A 23,414-nucleotide genomic window follows, 5' to 3' on the forward strand; every position below is an offset into this window, starting at 1 on the left:
GGATAGTTGCCCACACCTAAGCTACATATTAGTTCAGAGCCCCTTATCCCAAAATGAGGGGACATTCACTTTAAAAATCTTCCAGCTAAAAAAATACTCTAGCTCTTCAAGATTTACTTAGAGACCATTCTAAACTGGTAATGGCAGTGGGATTGGATTCATAAAGAAAAATTGGGTATTCAGAGCTCCAAACAGACTCTTAAGTTATTTTAATACAGAGGATGGAAAATTATCTGGCAACTGTAGAAATAAAGGAAACTTTAACTTGTCAGGTAACTTTGCAACAGCTAAGTGTAGACTGTCAGACAAGAGATTCACTTACAGTTCGACTTCTGCTTTTTAGATAGACACAAAAAGAAAAGATTGTTGTTGGAGCAAACAGTGACTCTCCTTTCTTCTATGCATTTATTTTTAAAAAATGCATTGAACAAAAATAAAAATAAATTCTAGTAGATTCAGCAGACAACACCAACAATCAGTGTCTGCAGCAAATCATTCCCAACTTAGTATTTATGTTCCTAAACTTCAGTCTGTCAGTGGTCAGCAACATGTATTAAATGAGCAGGAGGCCAGGTGTCTCTTGGGCATCACCAAACCTCTTCAGTGAATGGTGAGCTCTGCTGCAATGAAGACTTGTACTCAGGGCCTTCTGCTAAGCATGCCCACATTGAGAATGAAAAGATGAAAACAAAAATCTTCATGGTGCTAAAGTGAGTGATAAGGCTGGTGTTCAGGTACAGTATTAACAGAAAGTTTTTTACGTTCTTTCAAGTGTGCCTTGGAAGAGTCAGAAAAATCCATTAATAAAGCAACATTCATGCATTCAGCATAATTTTGAACATATTTTGAACCTAAGAACTAAATAATTTCTTGGTTTTAATTTGCAAGAGACCTCAGCATGCTTTAGGTTTTGATAAAATTGAGATACTCTTTTAGGTCTGTACTTTGGCCATAAGGAGAAAGATATTCATGGTGGGTCAGAGGTCCAGCAGAAGTCTGATCTGCAGGACTTGGTCTGGCAGCTGTGAGAGCTCAGGTCCTTCCCCTGGCAGTGCCATAGGGTTAGGAAGAGATTCTGGATACCTAGGTTGTGATGGTCATTAATTCATCTTACGTGATAACAAAACGTCACAAAATTTCTCCATCCAAAATAAATTTTACATTGTATCTTATGTTTTTAGGAAATAAAGATATTAGGAGTTTCTTCACAGATTTGACTCACAGAATCATCTAGGTTGGAAAAAACCTTGAAGATCATCCAGTCCAACCATTAACCCAACATTAACAGTTCCCAACTACACCATATCCCTCAGCGCCATGTCAACCCAACTCTTAAACACCTCCAGGGATGGGGACTCCACCACCTCCCTGGGCAGCCCATTCCAACGCCTAACAACCCATTCTGTAACGAAATGCTTCCTAATATCCAGTCTAAACCTTCCCTGGTGCAACTTGAGGCCATTACCTCTTGTCCTATCACTTGTTACTTCGTTAAAGAGGCTCATCCCCATCTCTCTGCAACCTCCTTTCAGGTAGCTGTAGAGGGCGATGAGGTCTCCCCTCAGCCTCCTCTTCTCCAGACTAAACAACCCCAGTTCCCTCAGCCGCTCCTCGTACGACATGTGCTCCAGACCCTTCACCAGCTTCGTTGCCCTTCTCTGGACACGCTCGAGTAATTCAATGTCCTTTTTGTAGTGAGGGGCCCAAAACTGAACACAGTAATCAAGGTGTGGCGTCACCAGTGCTGAGTACAAGGGTAAGATCACTTCCCTGTCCCTGCTGGCCACGCTATTTCTGATACAGGCCAGGATGCCATTGGCCTTCTTGGCCACCTGGGCACACTGCTGGCTCATGTTCAGCCAGCTGTCAGTCAACACCCCCAGGTCCCTCTCTGACTGGCAGCTCTCAAGCCACTCCTCCCCAAGCCTGTAGCCCTGCTGGGGGTTGTTGTGGCCGAAGTGCAGCACCCGGCATTTGGCCTTATTGAAACTCATACAGTTGGCCGTAGCCCATCGCTCCAGCCTGTCCAGGTCTCTCTGCAGAGCCTCCCTACCCTCGAGCAGATCAACACTCCCACCCAACTTGGTGTCATCTGCAAACTTACTGAGGGTGCACTCGATCCCCTCGTCTAGAACATCAATAAAGATGTTAAACAGATGTTAAACATCAATAAAGATGTTAAACTTTTCATCAAGTTCATAGTTGAACTCCTGGATAATGATATTTTCTCTCTGTTAAACGTGTTGCTAATCATGGCTACCTTTGCAGTCAACTGCGGAAGCCAAAATTCATTGAAATAAGCAGTTTTCATATGACACTTTTGTTGCACTGAAACGCCTATTCCAGGAGCCGGGAAGGTAATTGTCAAAGATGTCATCACATGTTCTATGATGGCAAAACAGTTTCTTCAGTCACAGGCAAATGGATGCCTGCAGCATCAGTTCAGATTTGCAGACTGCAACTAGATTCTCCATTACATTTTTGTTGGACACAACACTCCTTCAGATGCCTTCTTAGAAGAAAAAGGTTGCTAAGGACCGTCCTGGTTTCTAAAGATTAAATTAAGTCTTTAGTGTTAACAGACAAAAGGTCTGCAACTGAAATGCTGATTGGGACAGTGTCTTTATCTTTGTCTATTACCTTGAGGTTGGTATTTAAATCTCACTGCAGTATGTTGTTTCTGCTGCATGTTAATACAGCCACTTTTTCTGAGATTCTTGCTACTTGGTGTTTTGACAGTACCACCATGTGTTGGCGTCCAGTTTCTCAAATCTTTTAATATAATGAGATTTGTGGATGTCAGTAAAATTCACCACCCATTCACCTGCTCTTGCTGGATCTGGGCTGGTCTTCTGGCTGTTTTTGTTTGCACCTGAGTTCAGTGAGTGAAAACCTGAAGTTCAGATTGGCTCTGCTGTGTTTAAGGTCAGCACTCAAGCAGGAGTGAGGCATCCCATGTCTGTGAGGTCCCTGGTCTGAAGAGCCACCTGGCTCGCTCCATACTCAAAGCCACGGTGATAGCCTATATTAAAAGAGAATTAATGATCCAGGGTTTTTGTTTTTTTATAGTCCTGAGTTAAGAGCAAAGTATAGTTGGATAGTCTTTTTTTTTTTTTCTCACTGATTACCATGATCACTTGTATGTCTAAGATGCAGTTTTCTTTCTGATGTGCAACACTACACCAAATGCATGAAGAACCACAGGATTGCTGCTTCATCGTTGTATTCTTTCCCTTTCTTTGCATTCACTAATGTAGAGAGGGGAGCCTTACTGCATTGTTTAAAAACTGGAAGAGTCTGGAGCAAACCTGTTGTTGTTGTTGGGGCTTGTTTTCTTGCCAGCCTTGGTAGAATGAACTTCTAACTGCCCAGATAAGGAAAACCCATCAGTGCAAGATTGATGGATATGCTAATAAAGAAAAACAATGTACAAGAAGAGTATTTCCCATTCATGTGTTTTCCATTAACATGAGGCTATCAAGGTTGCAAAAGAACTTTGTGTGGGAGTGGTTGTCAGGAATATTGAGGTCTGTTACTGTCTTTACTGATTCCTTCTGAGTTGATGAACTTGGGCTCAGCATTTTGCCCTGTGTATTCACGGTTAGTTTGGACTATGGGCTAGTGACCTGAGTTTCAGAGCTGATGCACATCTGCTGCTACCTTTGAAGTGAGTAGGATTTAGGTATGTTGATGGGTTTTCAACATCCCTGAAAATGAAGGCACATGAGTTCTCAAATTCGTATGTTTGTGTGCCTGAAAGAAAGGATGCAAGTTTGGAAATGTTGACTTTAAAATATACTTTCGTTTTCAGTCTTGTAAGTAGACAAAATAAATTTCACACCACATGGGGTACCCAGGAACTTAATTAAGGTGAATTAAGTGTTTTAAAATCCTTGCAGAACAGAAGCTGCAAAGTGTGTGCGGAATAATAACAATATGTGTATATTCATCAATGAGAGCTAGAGTTTTGGATTCTATATATAAGAAATGCTTTCAGGATAAGATATGGGTAAGTTTTATCTCAGCTCTTTGCCATGACATCAGCCTGCCTGGTCACATTATTTTAGCCTTCTCTGACCAGGACTCGCTACTGTTAATTGAACACAAGATGATCATAATAGCCTTGCTAGGGACACTGTAAACCCCAGTATGTAATGGAATAGTATATTACACTGTGAAATGAGGACTAGGAAAAGAGAGTGTTTTGGATACAATGCAGAGCATTTCACATGGTAATCTTGAGTTATCCAAATAGCAAACATGTAATATTGCAAGAAAGGGAGAAACTTTATCTTGCTAAGGTATTACACATTTTTTTAAATCCTGCCATCATCATAGTGTTTCACTGAATTACATTTTTATTAATATTTGGAAAAGTCTCCTGCACATAAGCAATGATCATTTCTATGTCTTTCATGTTTTAGAATGTATTTTAAGATTTTAACAGTACTGCTCAGTGCAATAGGAAACACAAATATAATGTAAGAAGGGTTTTTTTTCAAAACCTAAAATACAGTGATTCACACCAAAACTTAAAAAGCAGAATTGGCTCCATGAAAACACATCAGTTTAAAACATGCATATCTTTAGTCACTGCATTATCTTTACTTGCTTCACTGGAAGAGCTCTCAATCTAGATGAATTAGATACTTTTGAGTAAAAGAACCATCTTTTCTTTGCCACGTGAGAGTTCCCTGTGCTTTTAGTAGAGACTGTGCTGGCTATTAAGTTCTTATTAAACTTTTATTAAGGGCTTCTGTTCATGCTACTTCCCGTTTTAAATATGTAAAAATACTAAATATTTTCTAAACATTCCCATGTAGCAGTACTGCTCTTTCTCAAGAAACAGTAGCTGCTCAGGTTGTTTAGCTGAAAAAGTAATGTTAAGGATAGTTGCAGCTGCCAAAGTCTGGAAACTCAGAGTTATATCTGACATTTCATTCTTCACCTTAACTATTGAGCCTTGGCCATTCGTTGGTTTTTCACAGTGCTTTGGAGTTAGAAGGGAGTTTTACAGATGAAAGATGAAAATCAAAATAAACTCCTTTATCAAGTAAACCTTGCAAGGGCATTCTGAATTTTACAATACACAGGGAGTTGATTGTGATATAACATACAACACAAGAGGGTTGGAATAAACAATTTATTCTCTATCGTTAGGGATGGCCATGCATAACTGACTTATGGCTCTGGTTTGCTCTGCCACTTGTTACGTGTGCAGTCATCCCTAACTCATACCAAAAATAGTTTATCATAGTCCTTTGTTGCATAGTTTTTATCAAATGTTCTCTCATTAAAAACTTTACTGGGGAGATTGAACGTTTCAAGACTCTGGCAATGCTTATGAAAGCTTTGCCCAGAGCTTGGTCTCACTGAGTGGAGTCTGTGCTGACAGTGATCATGAGATGGTTCCTGATACTCTACATAGATCAGTTTAACAGTCATATTTTGACAGTATATAGCATGTTCCGTTGCAGAGGTCGAAGGCTGGCTTGTCAGAAAGACTGAAGGAGAGTGGGGGCTCCCCCCAAGTCGGGAGCGAAGCAAGGGGGTAGGACAGCATGGGACAGTGTCACTGTCCCTGTGTTGTAGCTCCTGCCCCTGGAGTGTGAGGGTTTTGTTTTCTCCACTGTCAATTCAGGACCTTCCCTGAGCCCTAAATCCATTTAAAAACAAACAAGGCCATCTGCCAGATAGTTCCCTGGCCATCCTTGTGATAGATGTTTCTGCAGTCTGTAGTTGTCTTTTGGGTAGCCATTTGAAAGGTTTTATTCCTCAGCATCATGTGGATCAAGCCTGCAGCCGTGTGCTCCCTTCCTGAAGGAGGTTCCTTTCAGGTAGAGTGTGTCTACAGCACAGCCTAGTTCATTTTGCCCAGTCTTCTCAAGAGAGGATGCTGTCCTGATACAAACATAAATTGGTGGGCCTCCACAACACTCATTCTAGGTTGTAGTTGGAACTAAGCCACTGGTATGCCTCAGTAGTAAAGCCCTCGCTGCCGGAGTGCACGGCTGAGATTGGAGCTCCTGGGTGTCAGTTTGACACCGCCATGTGCAGTTGTGGTGGTGGGCTTTGGTTCGTGCCATTCTGTACCCTTCTTGGCCAGGAGTGTTTGCTGCAGACTGACACACAGATTGCTACAGTGATGTTGTCGTGCTTGGAAAAATGTTGATGTTTGGCAAGGGTGCTTTCCATCAACGGCATGGACCTCCTGCACATTCATTCGTATGATGCATTTTTTCCAGGCTACGTCACCTTCCATACTTCACAGGAACGTTTTGAGTGTGGACCTTTATTTCAGCGTTATCACACCCAAGCTTAGTATAACTGATGAAAGTTCAATTATATGCGAAGTGACTATTAAAGCATCAGGGCTCATCTGGGGGTCTGGGCCTCCCCTCCCCTTTTCACTTACAATTGTGCTAAATCCCTTAATGTTGCAAAGAAATCGTGCATTCATCAGGTGGAGCATTGGAGGCCAGGGTGCAGATAACCGCTTTTACTGCATATGAGACATTGCAGTCCTGTTCTTAAGAACTGCCAGGCAGATTGGGAATCACGGTCACGGTTAATAGCAGCGAATTGCCAGCTCTTGATGGGTGGGTAGTCACTCCTTTCAGTGGTTGCCCCCTGGGGGAGAAGGTAGAAAAACAGAGGGAGGGAATTAGAGTGACTTTGCACAGTTGAGCAGGTTCATGCCGCTGGATCAGTGGCAAGCATTGGCAGGGCTCCACTCTGGGGAGGCTCACAACAACATCACAGTCTCATTTTTACCAATTGGTGTTGCTATAGCCAGTGGTGCACAGGGGGAGAGCAAAGAGAAGGGGGGCAGCCGGGGGGGAGAGTGAAAGCAAGAGTCTGGACTAAATTAAACAAACAAAAGTGCTTGTAAGTAGCATTTAACCCATAACCATTAGCCCAGTGCTGCTAATTGTACTAAACTATATATCTGAAGTTCAGTGTGTGATTAAAGAGTTGGCTCACAAACTCTCTGCATAACCTTAATTTTTTCAAGGTTCTTTGAGTGTAGAATGGCTTATAATAATGATTTTGACTAATACGATTTTTGACATGCAACTTTAATGCTTAACCTTAGTACAACTCCAGAGCATTTCATGTGTATTCAGCTGTAAAGAGTGATGATTTAAAGGGATAATATAAGAAAAAGGTCGTTCTAGAATGAACCTCTAACAAATTGCATAAAGGAAGCTTATTATTCCATGAGTAGAGAGATATGCAGCTTTTCTGATCATTTTTCTGCTTGGTTCAAAAAATTGTTGAGACATGATTGGGAAAAGAAACACAAAAAATGAAATAGAAAACTGCAAGCAGTGAACATTCTTTTGATGGTTATGATTTTGTTGCCACTAAAAATACTCCTCAGTAATGTGGTTGTTCATCTTTCCTCTTGTTTTGGGTGAAGAATTCGTTCCAATAAGAAAATGCTGTTATTGGTTGGAGGATTGCCTCCCGGACCTGACCGGCTACCCAGCAATTTGGTTCAGTATTATGATGATGAAAAGAAGACATGGAAAATACTGACAAGTAAGTGGTTTACTTTTGTACAGTTGTCTTGATGAATTTAAAAACATGGTTAATCAAATTAGACACTTTATTGATTTGTTTCTCTTCAGAGATTTGTTTATGTATCACAAGGGGCTTCACAATGGAGCAATAAATTGAGATTGCAGAAGATGCTAATTTTATAATAGGATAGGCCTAAATTAACATTGGCTTAAAATCATTCCAGTAAGTTTTTTAAGTAAACTTGCAAGTCTCTCATACTGCAACATGAATACATGCATATTTTTATACATATGAATAAAATCTGGTTTAGGGAAAAAAAAGGCAACGTTCAAGACAGTTTTCTCAGAGTCAGATCCCTGGTAAGCCATAGTATTAGAGCACACCTTTGATTCTCTTTTGCATTTTCATTTCCTTCTTCCAGCTTTATCTGTTGTCCACAATCATTAAAGAAAGGTTTCCTCTGTACTGCTCTGCGTCCATTGCTGACAGAAGCATTGGTGGAATATATCAGCTACAATAAACAGTGCACGGAGGCTCCTATCACAAAATTCTTTCCCACCTTCTTTTAAAGGTTGATTGTGTTTTAGAGTAAGTATTTTGCCTCGAGCATCGAGATTTGGAACTTATTGTTATGTTGGTTGCGATTCCCAGTCTGACTTGGTCATGGAATCAAATCATAGCTTCTTGAGTGCAGCAGGCTGTGTGTGCATTAGTCCCCTTGTGGCTAAACTGGCTGCATTGGTCAATAAAACTAAATTTTAACTGTCAAAATTGCCCAAAGCAGTATAGATAAAATAATAAATGAGCAATTTTGATCCATAAATCAAAGCCATACTTCTAAAACTGGACAACTGGTAAAACCTGGATTTCCTAATAGACCTGCTTTTTTTCCCCAGTAAAACAGTTTTTACAGGATTCTGTTCTTCATCCCTTATCCAAAGTCCAGGATACATCCACATTAATATTACATTCACAGGTTAGGATGAAAAAGAATTAAAAAGGCTTCTATGATGCAGGAGTTGAAATTATGCCTTTACAAATTGTTTTCTTCCATTGAAAATTTAGGCATCTTTGTCAAAATGCTGCAACATAAAGACTGCTTAAGATATAGATGCCCTGGACTAATAGTTGAGGGTCTTCTATAAGAATGGCAATTACAAAAGGTTGTGTGAACTGTACATTACAGAAGTCTACAGCATCCATATTAGGGAACATACTATGCTTCACATTTTTCAGAATAATGAGATATGATGCTCACCTCTGTACACTACTTTTAAGAAAATTCTGAAGATGGTAAGTCAGTGAAAAATCAATGATATTACATAAGGCAGAAGAGTTCAGATTTCTTGAAATTGTTGTGTCTAATCCAGTGACTCACCAGGAGAGGCAGAAGAACTGGATTTCTTGCTTCAAGGTCTGAACTCTTCACTGAATTAAAGTAAAAAACTTTATTCTGAATCTTACCTATCTGTAGATATGTCAGATTTTGTAAGAATAAAATTTACGCAGTTCTTGGTTACTTACATTGTGATGCTGTCTCCAAGACTGTGGGAAACTGGATCCAGAGGCATGATACCTAAATGCTCTGGTTAAAAGTCCATCGCTAGTATTTGAATAGCACCACCATCTATGTTGGTGTTGAGAGACGTTTCTGAATAATTTTATGTAATTTTATCAGAAGAATGTAGTCTTTTCTGTGCTACCTCTAACAAACAGTGAATAAAAATTCACTTTCCATTCTGGTTAATGCACCTAGACTTCTGTGCTGTGATTAAAAGATAATACAGTCCTAATACAGTTTTCTCATGTTCAAGCACTTGGTGCTCAGTACTGGAAGTCCTGAATGTCCCAGGATCTGTCTCAGTGTCGGCTGAGACAATAGCTGTCAAATACACAACCCTCTCATGACACAAGTAATCCTGTTCTTACAAAACCTGCTAGAAAAGGATGCCCTCTTGGCCCAGACTACTGTTTGAGGAACACAGAGGAGAATGCTTGTCTTTTCACACTGAAAAAGACTAAATGTTAACAAGCATGGTTTCTTAGCAAATATTATTACTACTCATCAAATGGTAGCAATATTTTTTTTATAAGAGTTGAAATAAGAGTTTCAAGTATCCCCTGCTTTATTTTCTAACTTAATATAAGACAGGATGGGATCTGGAGACAAATTGGAGTAGAACTTTTGTCGTGTCATTTCTGTACAACGTTGAAGGAATCTACAGCATAGGTGTGCTGGGACTTGAAGAACTGTGAGCAGTTTCAGGGAAGACCACAAACTAACCACCTTATAACATGGTGGTAGTTCAGTGCAGTCATGGTGTTGTATCAATGTACTGTGACATTTACAGTGTGTGGGAATTTAATGACATTGTTCTATCTTTATTTTTCATGTACTTTTTGCAACTTAGGAATTACATTTATTCCCTTCCTTTACTCTTTTACCTTTCTCCCAGGTCACAGTTTTGGAAAATAATTGGTCTGTTTATTCTTATCAGAGATGTGTAACCAGCAGCAGAGGAGGAAGTATTTTTTTCTGTTTCTTTTTCACCTGTTTAGACAGTGCTGTCAGTCCTGAGGTTGCAGTTCACCCCCAACTCATCAGTGCAAATGAGGATTTTCCTCCCTAGAGAATGGGGACAGACCAAAAGCCATGTCCTGCTCATGAGGTTCTGTGATACGAAGAATCTCAGTCCTTGTAGTCTGGTATTTAAGGGTATTCTATCTTATTATTGCCTTACGTGTATTTGATTTCTTCCTGTATTAGCAAATGTTTGCAAAGTCTTTTCTTTAACCTTCTACCCTCCAGTAGTCTCACACACACACACCAACAAAAAGGCAGTTTTTTCACTTAGAGGCTTACTGATCCAATGTAAATGCACACAGAGATTTCCCTTTCCCTCCATCATCCCATCTACATTACTCATTTTTTTGCTGTCTCTGCCAGTGGCATTTGGAGGTAGGGAGGGTGGGAAAGAAGCTTGCAAACACTGGGTGCAGTGGCAGGGCCATTGAGAAGGAGATGGATGGGAGGAGACCGAACCTCCGTTTGTCATCCTCCACTGAGAGGAGAAAAGTTACTCAGCAGGGCCTGCAAACCTGTTTGAGAGGGAGCTACTTTCCTGTTGCCTTTTTGCTTCTCAGCATGGAGAGTGGCTGTTGCAACCACTCAGTTGCTTAGGGCTCTGTGTCCTGCCTTGTGTGATGCATAAGGAACACGAGAAGATCAACCATCAGAAACTACAGACTACATGTAAGCTGTGGCACTGCAGTTGGAGCTATGAAGACAGTTGCAGGTGGAACAGCACAAGCTATCGAGTATGACAGCTCAACAGAGTAGCAATCTCATTTTGTTCCCGCGACAAGACTAGATCTATTGGCAGGGGATACTGCCCACCTCTCTCTGCCTGGCTACCCAAAGCACCAAATGCATCAGTACTAATGGGAGTAATTCTAAAGGTATCAGGAAAACAACTTGCCTTGTTCATAGATCCAGAAGAGGAGGGGAAGCATGCACTCATTTCCAATTTTTAATGTCATCATCTATAGGCAAGAATGCTATGGCTCAAGGGATCGGTAGATTTTTCACAGTCTGGTATTACTGTGTATTTTTCCTGTCTGGTATTTCTTGGAGAGTTATTTTTTCTATGTTGGCAACAAAGAATAGAGACAAAATAAGGAAAAAAAAGGGAGAAAGTAAGTGGCATTTTACAAACATTTTCAGCCACCTAATTTTACTTGGTGCGGGCACAATCCGAATCTGAGATTCATAATGTGCATGTTACTGTTTAATTTGAAACACTACTTATTACATGGTTGTGCCTGAGCAAAGTAGAGGTTTTTATAGACTGTATGGCAAAGTACAGCAAATGGATCTTCGCTGCGTGGTTTCTTTTCAGGCTTGCCTACATGTGCACAAACACCAGTTCATTTTTTAACTGGGTACTACCTATGTCACGTAGCAGCAACAGGCTACCCCTGGCCAGTGACACAAACTGAACAGCTGATGGGTGTTTGACAGTCCTTAATAACAGCAAAAGTTCTGCTCTATTATTGGGGTTTCATTATTCCATGACATTTCGCAGTCTTCGTAACTACTTACTGGATGTGGGGCAGCTGGGGGGGTCTCTGTGTCACCACCTCATGCCTCACTGCTCAGAACCAGCCACTGCTACTTCAGTTTTAATTACCAGCTACAGTCCTGCCAGGAGTCCCTGTTTAATTGTAGAACTCCTTTGCTTGTTTGTTTTAACTGCAGCATTTAAGATTAATTAAACTTTAAGGAAGTGACACAGTGTTTTGTTTGTTAGAATTATTCTATAATAATTGCAAGTTTCAAAATCCAGAGCCTATAAAGATTTTTTGTGTTCAGAATTGCATAGCTCTCCCAAAAACCCTACTGCTAAGGCAATGATGTATTACTTTCACTTTCATTATATGTTTTTAATCAGAGCGTGACTTCACACTAGACAAAGCGATGCTTTATGCATGGTCTCCCTTGTTTTTTGCTAAAATCTTTTGACATGATTAATTTTACTTTAATGCTTTTGTCTTGTTGTAATGGTAAGGATGATGGGTATAAACCAGGGCAAAAAATACATGCTTTGCTGTCATAATGCCTCTAAGCATTTAAAAAATATATTAAATGAAGGAAAAAAATATCACAAGAGACTGATCCAACTGGAATTAAATTTCCTGCTACGTGAACAGAGAATGCAAGAAATAAATAAAAATGATGCAGTCATTGTTTTAGTTTTATTTTTTGTATTTTTTCCATAGCAATGTATCCATCTGTCTGATTAAAAGCGATGAGTAGGAGAGAAACTGTGTCTTACAGAATTCTAGGTGTACAGCAAATCCTCCTTTTAATGCAAAATTCCTTTTTCTTTAAAGCACAAAAGGGTAAAATGTTGGAAGCGTTACTGAACTTTCACATGACACATGTGAAGCTGCAGCTGCAGCAGATCTTTCTTTCCTATGGTACTTTGTTTTTCAATAAGTTGCTAATTGTAACATTCCTTAACCTCCCTAGTTAACCACATCATCTGGGTAAAGCACAGAGAGGATTCAGTGTGCATCAAAGTAGTGGCAAATACACATATGGGCAATAAAGCATTTATGCTTAAGGATTGTACTAGGTTTGGATTTTAATCCAATGTAAAAGCCAACGTCATTGTTCAATGAGAAGTATGACACAGGTGATATATTTGGGTAGGAAAGAGAGGGAAATGTCCAGAAGGTTGCCAGACTGGTGAATTTAGTCAGAATGACCAACACCTCATTTCTGGTTACTTCTTCTCCTAGTTACCCCTTAGTCTTATTTTAGTTATCTTGACCTTCCTACACTTTGCTAGGTATATTTAAGTCTGCTGTGTTTGGTCAACGTGTAAGGACAAACAATGAATCAGGCACTTCGATTTACTTCTCCATCCCTCTCCTTCATGTCAGCAGCAATCACACAATATCAAGGAGTTGTCATTTATTTGTCTTCCTCTTACTCACTGATCGTAACAAGCAGACGGTAATCTTTTCATCCTCGATGCTCTGATAAAGGCGGTCTGCCTTCTCCTTCCTTCCCCAGGTTGGCTGTGCTTCCATTTTTACATGAGGCAATGTCCACTGCAGGTAGTCTGGTCTGACTACAACATCTTTTTATTTCTGTCATTTTGACTTTTTAAATTTCGCTTGAATATGTTCTGTGACAGTACAGCCTCCTGTACATCAGCCCTCCATCTTCAGTAACAACATTTTGAATGTCAGCCAACACTTAGGCATACTGGTGGTTCTCAAACCCTTTCAGCATCATTATTTATGCATCTAATTCATAGGAAAGTCAAGTAAAAGGAAGGTAGAATGTTTTGCTTCACGCTGTAGTCAGCATCAGAGAACCTGGGTCACTCCACTCCCCAGCCTACATAATTTCTGCTGGAATAGGTTATATTTCTTTCTTGTCCGTTTTCTTTGGCAATTCTGTGGTGCTCAGTTGTATCAGCCTTTCCTATACAGAATGATGCTTTGTCCTTCCTGGGCAAATTAATAACAAAACTGTTCCTCTGTTTTTCTGAAATGGCTTTGGAGTCACTAAGAGCTTCTCAGTCCTTCATGTGGTGGAGTGCTTTATCCAGTTTTCTCTTTTCCAAGTTGGTTACTTACAAGACAAGCAGTATGATTTATATGCTCACGTCAGAGGTTCTTGGGAGAAATTTTCAAAGGCATAAATGTCGGTTTAAGGACCACTAGATGCCTAGCACATATTGTGCCTTTGGAAATGTTACATCTTTTAAGTAAATAAATTTATCCACTGTAGAGCTTTTACATTTTAGAAGAGTGATAGTGTGTTAGAAGTAAAGGTTTCCTCCCTCAGTTTGCCACCAATGAATTGGTAAATGAATAAGAAGTGGTGTTTGCAAAAAGTGAGTCGAGTCAGATGGGCAGGTTAAATCTCTTGACATACGCCAGTTATAATTTCTTCCCCCTTTTTTTGTCACTTGTGAGAATAGTGCACACTTATGTTAATCAAAAATCTGTCTTGATGAACACTTCTTGGCAGCCCTGATAAATTTCATCTCTCTTACTCCATTTATCCAGCAGTCGGGGATGCTGCAGCTACTGCTTCAGTGCTGTGTCGAGGATGGTTTCAGCACTGCATTGAAAAGCTTGAGCAAGCATTAGCATATTGCTAAGGAAGAAGTCTTGATATTATCCACTAGACAGATTTAATAAATGTGGTAGGTGGATGCAGAAGTTGTACAAGTACGTGTACACATATGTGCATGCTCATATGTATCCTCCTTCTTAAATAAACACTCTGATTGCATTAAAAGCTAATTTTAAACATAAATTCCATCTATATTTTCCATTCTTACATTTAGCCCCTTTTAAAAGGTTCAAAACCAGGAAAATACAGTCACAAAATAAAAGAGATTCATACACAGAAAAGTTGACAGATCAGTACAACTATCCAACTTTAAGCCTGGATTTAGGAGATTTATTCAATGTGGTCAGACACATTGCCAGTAAGCCACATGCTTTACACATACGGTGAAGTGAGAATGTAGAAGTGAGAAACAGAAATACAGTGAAGAGTATTTTTTAACATGTGACATACTAGAGGTTAGCCACAACTCCCATTCTGAGGATGATGCATGGGAATTCAACCATGCAGGTGCCATTAATGGTGCACGCCTGCGCAAAGAGCAAGAGCTCTAAGAATGAGTGAAAATGTGGCGTGTTCTCACAATGAATGCTGTATATGTGCCTTAAATATTGTTTGCTTCTGCACTACCATTTGAGATAACTTTCAAGAAATGTCAGCTCTCTTTCTGTGCATTTTTCTTTTTCATTACAATATTGTTAGTTTCTGCTTTTACACAGGTGTTACTTGACTGTGTGTATCTTTTGTGATAACCTCTGTACTCTGTGCCTGGCTTGACCAAGCAACCTGTTCACTTCACTTCAGAGAATGAAGGGCTAGTGTAAGTAAATGATTCACTACTTTTTTTTTTTTCATTTCAGTTGAGACTTTCTGCTTATTTATAAAGCAGACTCTTCTGCATATTCCCCTCTTACTTATAAGTGCAATGTATTATAGATTCTGGATAGCTTTCTCTTCCTTTACTCCTAGTCACTTTATATCTTGCTATGCTGTGTCTTTGAAATGGCCAATCTTATCACTGCATTCAGTCTGTTTGTGCTGAAGCCTTCAATAGTCTTTCAGCTTCTCTTGGATACTTTCTGCCCTTTGTTATGAATTTGTGAACACCCACCTCTCTGGAAACCAGGCTGTTCATTTTCTTCCACATATGCAAAGATGCCTGAATCTACTCAGCTTCATCCTCAGAAACTCCACTGGCAAAGGTAGAGTCCAGAAGTGTTACCCAAATGTCCTGTTCCTTGCCTGTGCTCAGCCAGGACTGTTGGTGGTTGAAAACTGGAGTGGGATAAGAGAACAAGGCACAGCTCTGTTCTAAGACATCCTTAGACAGGGCACTGAGACAGTGCAGAGCTGAGCTGTGGGTGGCCCCAAGTAAGAAGGTATCAGGTGTAAGACAGGTGAGTTATTGGGTGATATGTGCCATTTCCACAGCAGATGCTGATGTCAGGCTTCTGCGGAGACGTCTTAAAAGAAAGCTGCTGGTTCCTGGAGATGCCACACACTGCTATATCCTTGAAAGTACATCAAAACCTTTGACTCAAAAACCTCCTCCTGGATCACAGAACTTACCTTTTTCTACCTCATCTTTCAACTTGAGTTACGCATCTTTACAGATGGCTTGAGGATGACTGTTCCATTTTGCAGCAACCTCTACAGCTTTATTTCAAGGCAAAATGAGAACAAATTCCTTCAAATGTTTTTGGAAAACCAGTGTTGCATCAGAATGTCCCTTCTCATCTCAACAACTCTTGTGGGGTGTGGAAGAGGCAGGCAGCTGAGGTTCGAGTCCCTGCTTTGCTCAAATCAGAGTACAATTTTTAAACTTATGAATCCCTCATGTGTATCCCAAGGGGTATTTCACAGCCCCACCAAAGACAGTTTTGTCCAGTGTTGCAAAGCTAACTGCAAACCAGAAACTGTGTAGCTACAAATAGCAAGTTGCCATGACTTCAAGGGTAAACCCCGGTGAGCAACAGAGCATAGATACTTGGGCTTAATGCAGTCCTAAAGGATCTGCAACATTTCGAGTCATCTCAGTCTGTGGGCATTGTGTGTCTGCTATGAACACATATATCCTGGTGCTGTAGGAACTGGGAGCTGCATTGTCCTGTTTTTTGTCCAAAGCAAGTGTCTCACCTGGCTAGATACAGATTTCAGTAAAGTCACATAATTTCTAGTGAAAGGAAATATTGTCAAAAATGTTCTCACAGGATCTGTTTGTGTAGGTCCCTTAATACTGTTTGGTCACTGTCTCTAAAATAACTTCCACACAAAATTATGTGGCATTGTGTGAATTTAGTGCTTGCTGCAAACATGGCTTTCTGTTTCTTAGGTGATTTCAGGTAAAATTTATGTGTTTATTCTTATCTGGTTGCTCCGGGATTTATGTAGCATTAATGGGAGCTAGGCATGTATGGAGATAAAAATGAACTCTGGTGTGTTTCTAGTTGCTTACTTTAGAAAGCATTCCCTTTTTTCAGTTTCTAATGTGACATTTTATTTATGTACAAATGGGTTGCAAACAGGATGGCAAAGCACTGGTAGCTGGGCAAAATGTAATCATAAAAAATTCTCATAGAAATCCTCAGACTTTTTTGATAAATTGATACATGGTTTATAAATTTTCTCCTCTCAAATGTTGCTAAAACAAAAGGCAGTTTCCTTCCAAGAAGTGTTTTGTACACAATTATTTGCAATACAGATTTCAGAAGCCTGCCTTCACTTTCTCAGTTTTGTAAGTGCTATTAATGGCAAGATGTGCACATTTTGCATACTCAACTTTATTTGCTATTGTATGTCCTTACTGTGTTGTGGTGGCTCATTGTTTGTAGTTAAGTCCTTCTCTGTTCAATTCTCCTCTGTTTTCTCACAGCTTGATTAAGTTCCTTTCTCTCTTTCTTTCCCCATCCCTTCCCCCTTTCCTACGCACCCCCCTACTTCTGTACCTTCCCTCTGTTTAAGACAGAAATAAAATTTATTATGGACTTGAGAGGGGTTTTTTTTCTAAGCTTTCTGTCTAATACCAGGTGTTGAAAGCTACTGCTTTCAACATGAAAATGAAAGCTACTGCTTTCATTTAACTGAACGCTGGAGTAAGTATCTGCAGAAACAGACTAACAGATCTTTACGGGGATGGTTTTTGGTATGTTGTTTTGTCATATTTATCTATTGTGATTCTACTCCCAAATGGGGACTGTGCTACTATAGGGTATGCAACTGCAGAATGACTGTTCACACCGAGAAAAAAAGTGTTAACAAATTGAATAGTAATGAATTAACCTGCAGAAAAAGCATTTTGCCCTAGTACACAGAAACCCTGCATAACTAGAGCATATAATTTTAAATGAAGCAGACTCTAGGAATGCCTCAATGGGTGTGATGTCGACAGTAGCTCATAATTCATGGATATGAATTATGGCTGAATATCAGGAAAAAACTTCCTGACATTGAGATCTATTAGGTTGTGGAATAATCTCCCATGGGAAATGGTGGAAATCCCATTGCTTAAGATCAGACTGAGCACTAGGAAAGGTACAAATCCTGGCCTGGCCTCAATCTTTTAGGGCAAATGAATTAATTGCTTTAACATATGCCTTCCCATCTATCTAGATGAGTGATGTCCTCTAGTATTTGCTGGGCAGGAGCAACAAAGGCAGCTGTAGTACAAGCTACCCTGTCTTGCCCCATGACTCTGCCCTCTCTGCTTGTGAGTAGATCACCCTCAATGGCAAAAAAAAAGTGGGTGACTTTGAGCCCCTCGAGAGCTGCCCTGGAGAATCACTGTGCTAGCTTCATGGGGGCCTTGGCTTGGGACCTGGGGCTCCCAGCTCAGCTTGCAGCTCTGCTGTCAGGGGCCTGATCCCCACCCTCCACACGTGGTGCGGGATGTCTCCGGTCCTCCCTCTGGGTCTCCTCCAGCGCTGCTCTAAGACTCCTACTGCTCATGAGTGACCTTAAGTTAAGGTTTATGAAGGGGTGGGAGGTGCTGTCACAGTCTCCCAGAGCAGTCTCTTTATAACAGGAGACCAAGGCAGGGTGTCCAATGCAATAAGTCATGTCACAAGAGTGTTTGAGGGTGCAAGGCCTAAGCAGGTGGTGTCGGTGGGCTGGGGCGAGTGGCTGTAGCCCAGTATGGGATTGTCTTATCTGTAGTGCCTGCAGGGAGTGGTGTGTGAAATAATCCAGGCTGTATTTTTGGCACGGAGAGGGCAACTGGTTTCTAGCTGAGGTGCCCTGAGCTAACCTGTGTCCGTGGGCTGAGGCGTGGGCGCCTGGCACCCCAGCCATTTATCATGACAGACCCCCACTCGGGCTTCTTGGGAGCTGGTGAGAGGGTCAGTGAAAGAGAATTGGGATCTTTTCCACTCTCTCTTATCCATGAACCCGGGTAAACCTACCCGGATGCTCACTGAGCTCAGCAAACACCCAGAGCTTCTAGCAGCTGATATGAGCCTGTCGTTTTCAGTAACAAATTATCTGTGACTGAATCATTTTAAAATTTCCCATTTTATTACAAGTAGATAACGTATTTAATGCACACGATTTAGCTTTAATTTAGGGGGAAAAAAGTCTTCAACTCTGAGGTGGCTACAGCTACAACTATTAAATCGTACTTGTTTCCTTGTGAGTAAAAACTAGATAAATGCAAATGGAGTAGCAGTTTTGCAGTGATGGCAATAACCAACACCTTAATGTATATGGGTAGGCCAATGCTTTGAGTTCTAATTACTTTAAAAAAATAAAATAAATAAAAAAAGTTTGACTCCAAAATTTGAAACTAGGAGATGGTAAACACTCCTCCCTGGGTTAAGCAGGAAAAGAAAAATTGAGAGATGTACTTTCATCACTTTCAGGTGTGGAAGCTTGGCAAATTGTGTTATTAGAAATCATTAAAATAGATTTAAGTAGAATTATGATGATAAGTGATGCAAGAGGCATGTTTCTTCTCTTCCCTTCTCGCCCCTCCCCCCCCTTCCCCCCAAGTTTTACATGCAGGAGAGCAGAGTGTATGGCTCTGATCTGTACTCACCAGCGGCTGCTTGCTTGCTGGTCAAGAATTACAGCTGCTGTATGTGCACAGCCTTAACAAACATACATACCATATGTAAAAGATACTTTTTTGATTGAAATGACATGAAAGGAATGTCAAGGAGCTGCCAGATGAGAAAGAAAGAACCAGATGATTTTTTTTTTCCTTGACGAATCATTAAAGACTAACAAAAAAGAAGTCCAATTAAAGGTCATGGAACAGTCTTCTGCCCTCATGCATGTGAAAGGCATTGTGCAGGCATAACTAAGGCAGAATTTGACTCCCAAATTAACTCATTTGCTGAATGCAAAACTGAAAGAAAATCCTTATGACCAGCTTGTAAGTGTATATAATGAAAAATTACAACAGCAGAAAAATGTATTCATATCATATCTCTAATTCAGCATAGTATTAATCACACTGATGTTCAGCAGTGTGTTTAAATACATGCTTAAGTACTTTACTAAGTACTGCCTGTAAACAACTCTATATGACGGTGCATTAACATAGGACAGAGTTTATCTATATACTCTCTCCAGAGAACTACAATTATTTTAAGCACTTTTAAGTACTGTGGCAGCCAGTAGCACAGAGCTGGCTGATCTGTGGTGTCCAAATCCCAGCCTTCTGGCTAGTCCCCATGCAGTCCTTGTCTCCCAGCTGCATTACCACTAATGTCTGCACAAGCTCGTTTAAGCTTTGTTTTATTCAGCAGAATCACAACTGCTGGAATCAGCTGGGCATTTACTGGCTCCCATTAACTTCAGCTCCAGGAAAGAAAGATGCATCCAGGGCAGAGGTGTCCCATGTAAAGGCTTATGCAGAGCTCAAGCCTCCAACTTAAGTCTTAACATGGAGGGTGTTTCAGGGGCTTTCTGCACTGGGGCACATTTCACCCAGCAAGGTTTGAGCCACTGTCCTCCTGTCAGCTCTCAGGCTGTCTCCAGTGCAGCTCCAAGAAATGATCATTTCAGCACTCAGAAGTTTGATTTTTCTTAACTGCAAAGATTTACAACAGCAATAAAGCCTTGACATAGCACCTCTTTTCATGAAGCCATGATTTGGCCTCATTCCAGCTGCTTGATTTTAACAGCCTGGCCTCCTCCCAGAGATGCTGTGGAAAGGGGTTTCCCCCCAGGTAAAGCAGTGCTGGTAGCCACCTGAAGCAGTTGCAGTCACTTGAGGGCTTTCCTTTGAAACTTCCAATATTGGAAAATAATTCATTGTCCTCAGAGAAAATAACTGATTCTTTAGAGAAAAGTCCTCTGGCTTTACATGGCACAAAACAGTAGTGTTCAACAGGAATGAAAATACATCTTTAAATAATAGAAAAATTTGTTTGAGTAATGATAAACTCGCTGTTTCAGGAGAAAATTATTTTATACAGAAAACTTCTATTGATCTATCACCTTCTATTGATTTTCACAAAAAAATAAATTTTCTAAGGCTAGCAATTTAACCATACGATACCACAGTTATTTGCCTCTGCTTCTGAAGTCACTAATTACCTTTTTGCAGTATGCAAAAAGTGTTCTTGAGAGCTCCGTGTTTCCCCTGACGCTCAGAGGCTTTGTGCAGTGCTGCAGGGTTACATAGCAGAGGGGTGCTGGAGCTGCCCGCGGGTGAAGAGCCGGGGACGGAAAGCCTCTTTGTCTTCACAGAAGCAAGGCTGTAGAGGTAGCACCAAAGTACTGGGAGACTAACAATTCTGGGTGTGAGGAACCCCATGGAGGGTGCAGGCAGAGTGAAGGAGTGGCAGGTTTTGGTTGGTTGGGTTTGCTGGTGATTGCATAGCTGGACAAGGAGGGCTGCCCACTGGGTCCACAGCAGGAATTTGTCCTGGATGGGCTCCAGAGGCTGGTACAAACATGTCATGCAAGTGTCATGGGAAAAAACCACAAGCAAAGAAGAGTCTGAGCTGTTAGAGGTAATAAAAGTGAACTATGTGGACCAAATTCATACCATTCCATAAAATCTATGGATGAAATCTACTACAAATTTAATGTCCGTTCTACTTAAAAATGATTTGCAGTTGTCCACTGGAGCAACCTACAGACAGATACTAAAAATCTGAAAAGAAGTATTTGATTTACCCATTTGCTGATCATTTCTATATGCCTTTTTAATGTCTTGTTTCCTGCCACCAGTAGATACAGCACCTGCTGAGCTCTGGCCCCGGAACAACTGGGACCTTCAAAACAAAAAGAGAACCTGAGAGTACACCAGTTGGGGCTAAGTCAGTAGCATGAAGTTAGTTCAGGTATCGCTATACCATACTGTAACAATTTCGGTACTCACAGTTCTATCCTGGGGCTGTCCCCTTAGAGCGCGACAACAATACTGCCCTCTGTCATGTGTCTAAATAAAGCCTGAGTACCTAATTCTGATTACTTCAGGGAAGTTGCTGCAGAGTTACATTAGCAGTGTTGCCAACAATTTTATCTCTGATGTTGCACATTTAGTATATTAAGACAAAGCTTTGTGATTCAACTGATTATTTTTTAAATGGGAGGTTTTGATCTTATGGTTGAAAATTAAAAGTAAATTGAAAGTAAATTGAAGAAAGTAAATTGAAGGGGCATCAAGCGTATGTAGTGTCTTGGATTTAGTGTACTAGATTGTAATTTTTGAAAATGTTTTGGGTTATCAGCACTTGTACTATAGAGTAGGGAGCAAATAACTAAGCCCACAAGATTTGTAATGTGATTTGAAGACAAGATTTTTGCAAAAATGCTTAGTATTTATGTTTATCAAAACTATGTTTATGCACCCTGGTACTGCAATAGGAATGAATATATTTGTGAACCTCCAGTGACACGGATCTCAGCAAGCGTCCCAAACAGGTTTTTATAATCTCTCAGAAGTTCTACATACTGCAGAACACCAAAAAGTACTTTTTTATGTCAGAAAACAAAGTAAGTCAGAGGACTTATCATTTGAAAGCCTGCATACAGCTGATTACATGGAGCTGTCTTTGCAGACTCAATGTCTAAAGTTTGTCTTTAAGTACTCTACAGAATTTTAACAAAGGTATTTCTCTAATAAAAACACCGCACTGCTTCTTGGATTATGTATAGACAGTGCAAGATTTCAGTGGGTTTGTACTGTGTAAATAGGGTACACTGGCATAAGGAGTAGGCTGATTTCACCAGCTCATTTTGCAGTTAGTTGCTATTGTTGTTTGTCACCTGTGGAAGTTTTTTGAGTCTAAATCTTTTGAAATTTTGTTATGGTCAAAGGATAGCAAGAGATCCAGCTCATCTACTTTTCTCCAAGGTAGCACCCACTACCTTGGAGTCACAATGCCTGCTAGTGCTCAGGTTCCTAGGTGGTTACAAGTGCAAGGTAAAATGTGCTCTTTTAAACAATGTAATCAGTGCTTTAAGGTAATTTAAACTAGTGGCTTTTTCTAATTGTAAGAGACTAGAAGCAATTACTGCAGCCCAGCTGGTAAGTGGTGACTTTCACAAGCACAGTGCTAAACAAAGTGATTTGCGTTGATCATCTGTTCGTATGAATCAAAACTGTATCAAGTGGTAACCTAATTGGTGTAAAAACACATTTATTTTAGCCAGATGTGGATCAGCAGTGTCCATATAAATATATATGATCAAATGCACTGCATTTGGGATTATATTCTGTCTTTATTAATTTATAGGAAGACTGCAAACTGTTCAGACAGGATCAGTCTGTATTAATGTCTGGTAATGATGCACACTGCATTTTGTCAATGTTTTTGCAGTGAATTAAAAAAAAGAATTCAAGTGCACTTCTAAATTTCATTTCCTTTGTGTTTCTTTTTCTGCCACAGTTTTTTCATGTTTCTCTTTGTGAAAATCCAAATTCATCGTGAATGAAGGTTGAGTTGAGTTTCCACCTGCAGGATATGTGACAGGACATACTGATGGGCAGAACAAGTCTGTCTACCTGTGCTCATCTCCCGGTTCACAGATGAGATGTAATCCTGCTTGATCAAGTGCTGCATTGCCACTTGGGTGTACCCCTGTATGTGGCTCTTTCAAGATGACTTTTGAGACACTAGCAGGGATATAAACCTGTGCAGCGCTGGCTGTGACAGGCTGCAAAATGCAAGTTATCCCATTGCTGGGATAAAGAGGAGAACTGAGGGTGTGCTTACTCCTGTCAGTACTGCTGCCCTGTGTTAGGAGCATCCCCAGCAGCTGCCCTCAGGTAGTCTTCCTC

At 40.5% G+C, this 23,414-nt stretch overlaps 1 protein-coding gene across 1 annotated transcript in view; it reads left to right on the forward strand.

Annotated features, from left to right (window-relative positions):
• Positions 1–23,414, forward strand: part of KLHL14 (kelch like family member 14) — a 63,541-nt gene that overhangs the window by 10,443 nt on the left and 29,684 nt on the right. Inside the window, exon 3 of the mRNA XM_074820125.1 lies at positions 7,424–7,545. Within this exon, the coding sequence (XP_074676226.1) occupies positions 7,424–7,545 (122 nt within the window). The remainder of the gene's footprint in view (positions 1–7,423; positions 7,546–23,414) is intronic.

This window comes from Strix aluco, chromosome 1 (assembly GCF_031877795.1).
Source record: "Strix aluco isolate bStrAlu1 chromosome 1, bStrAlu1.hap1, whole genome shotgun sequence".
Lineage (NCBI taxonomy): Eukaryota > Metazoa > Chordata > Aves > Strigiformes > Strigidae > Strix > Strix aluco.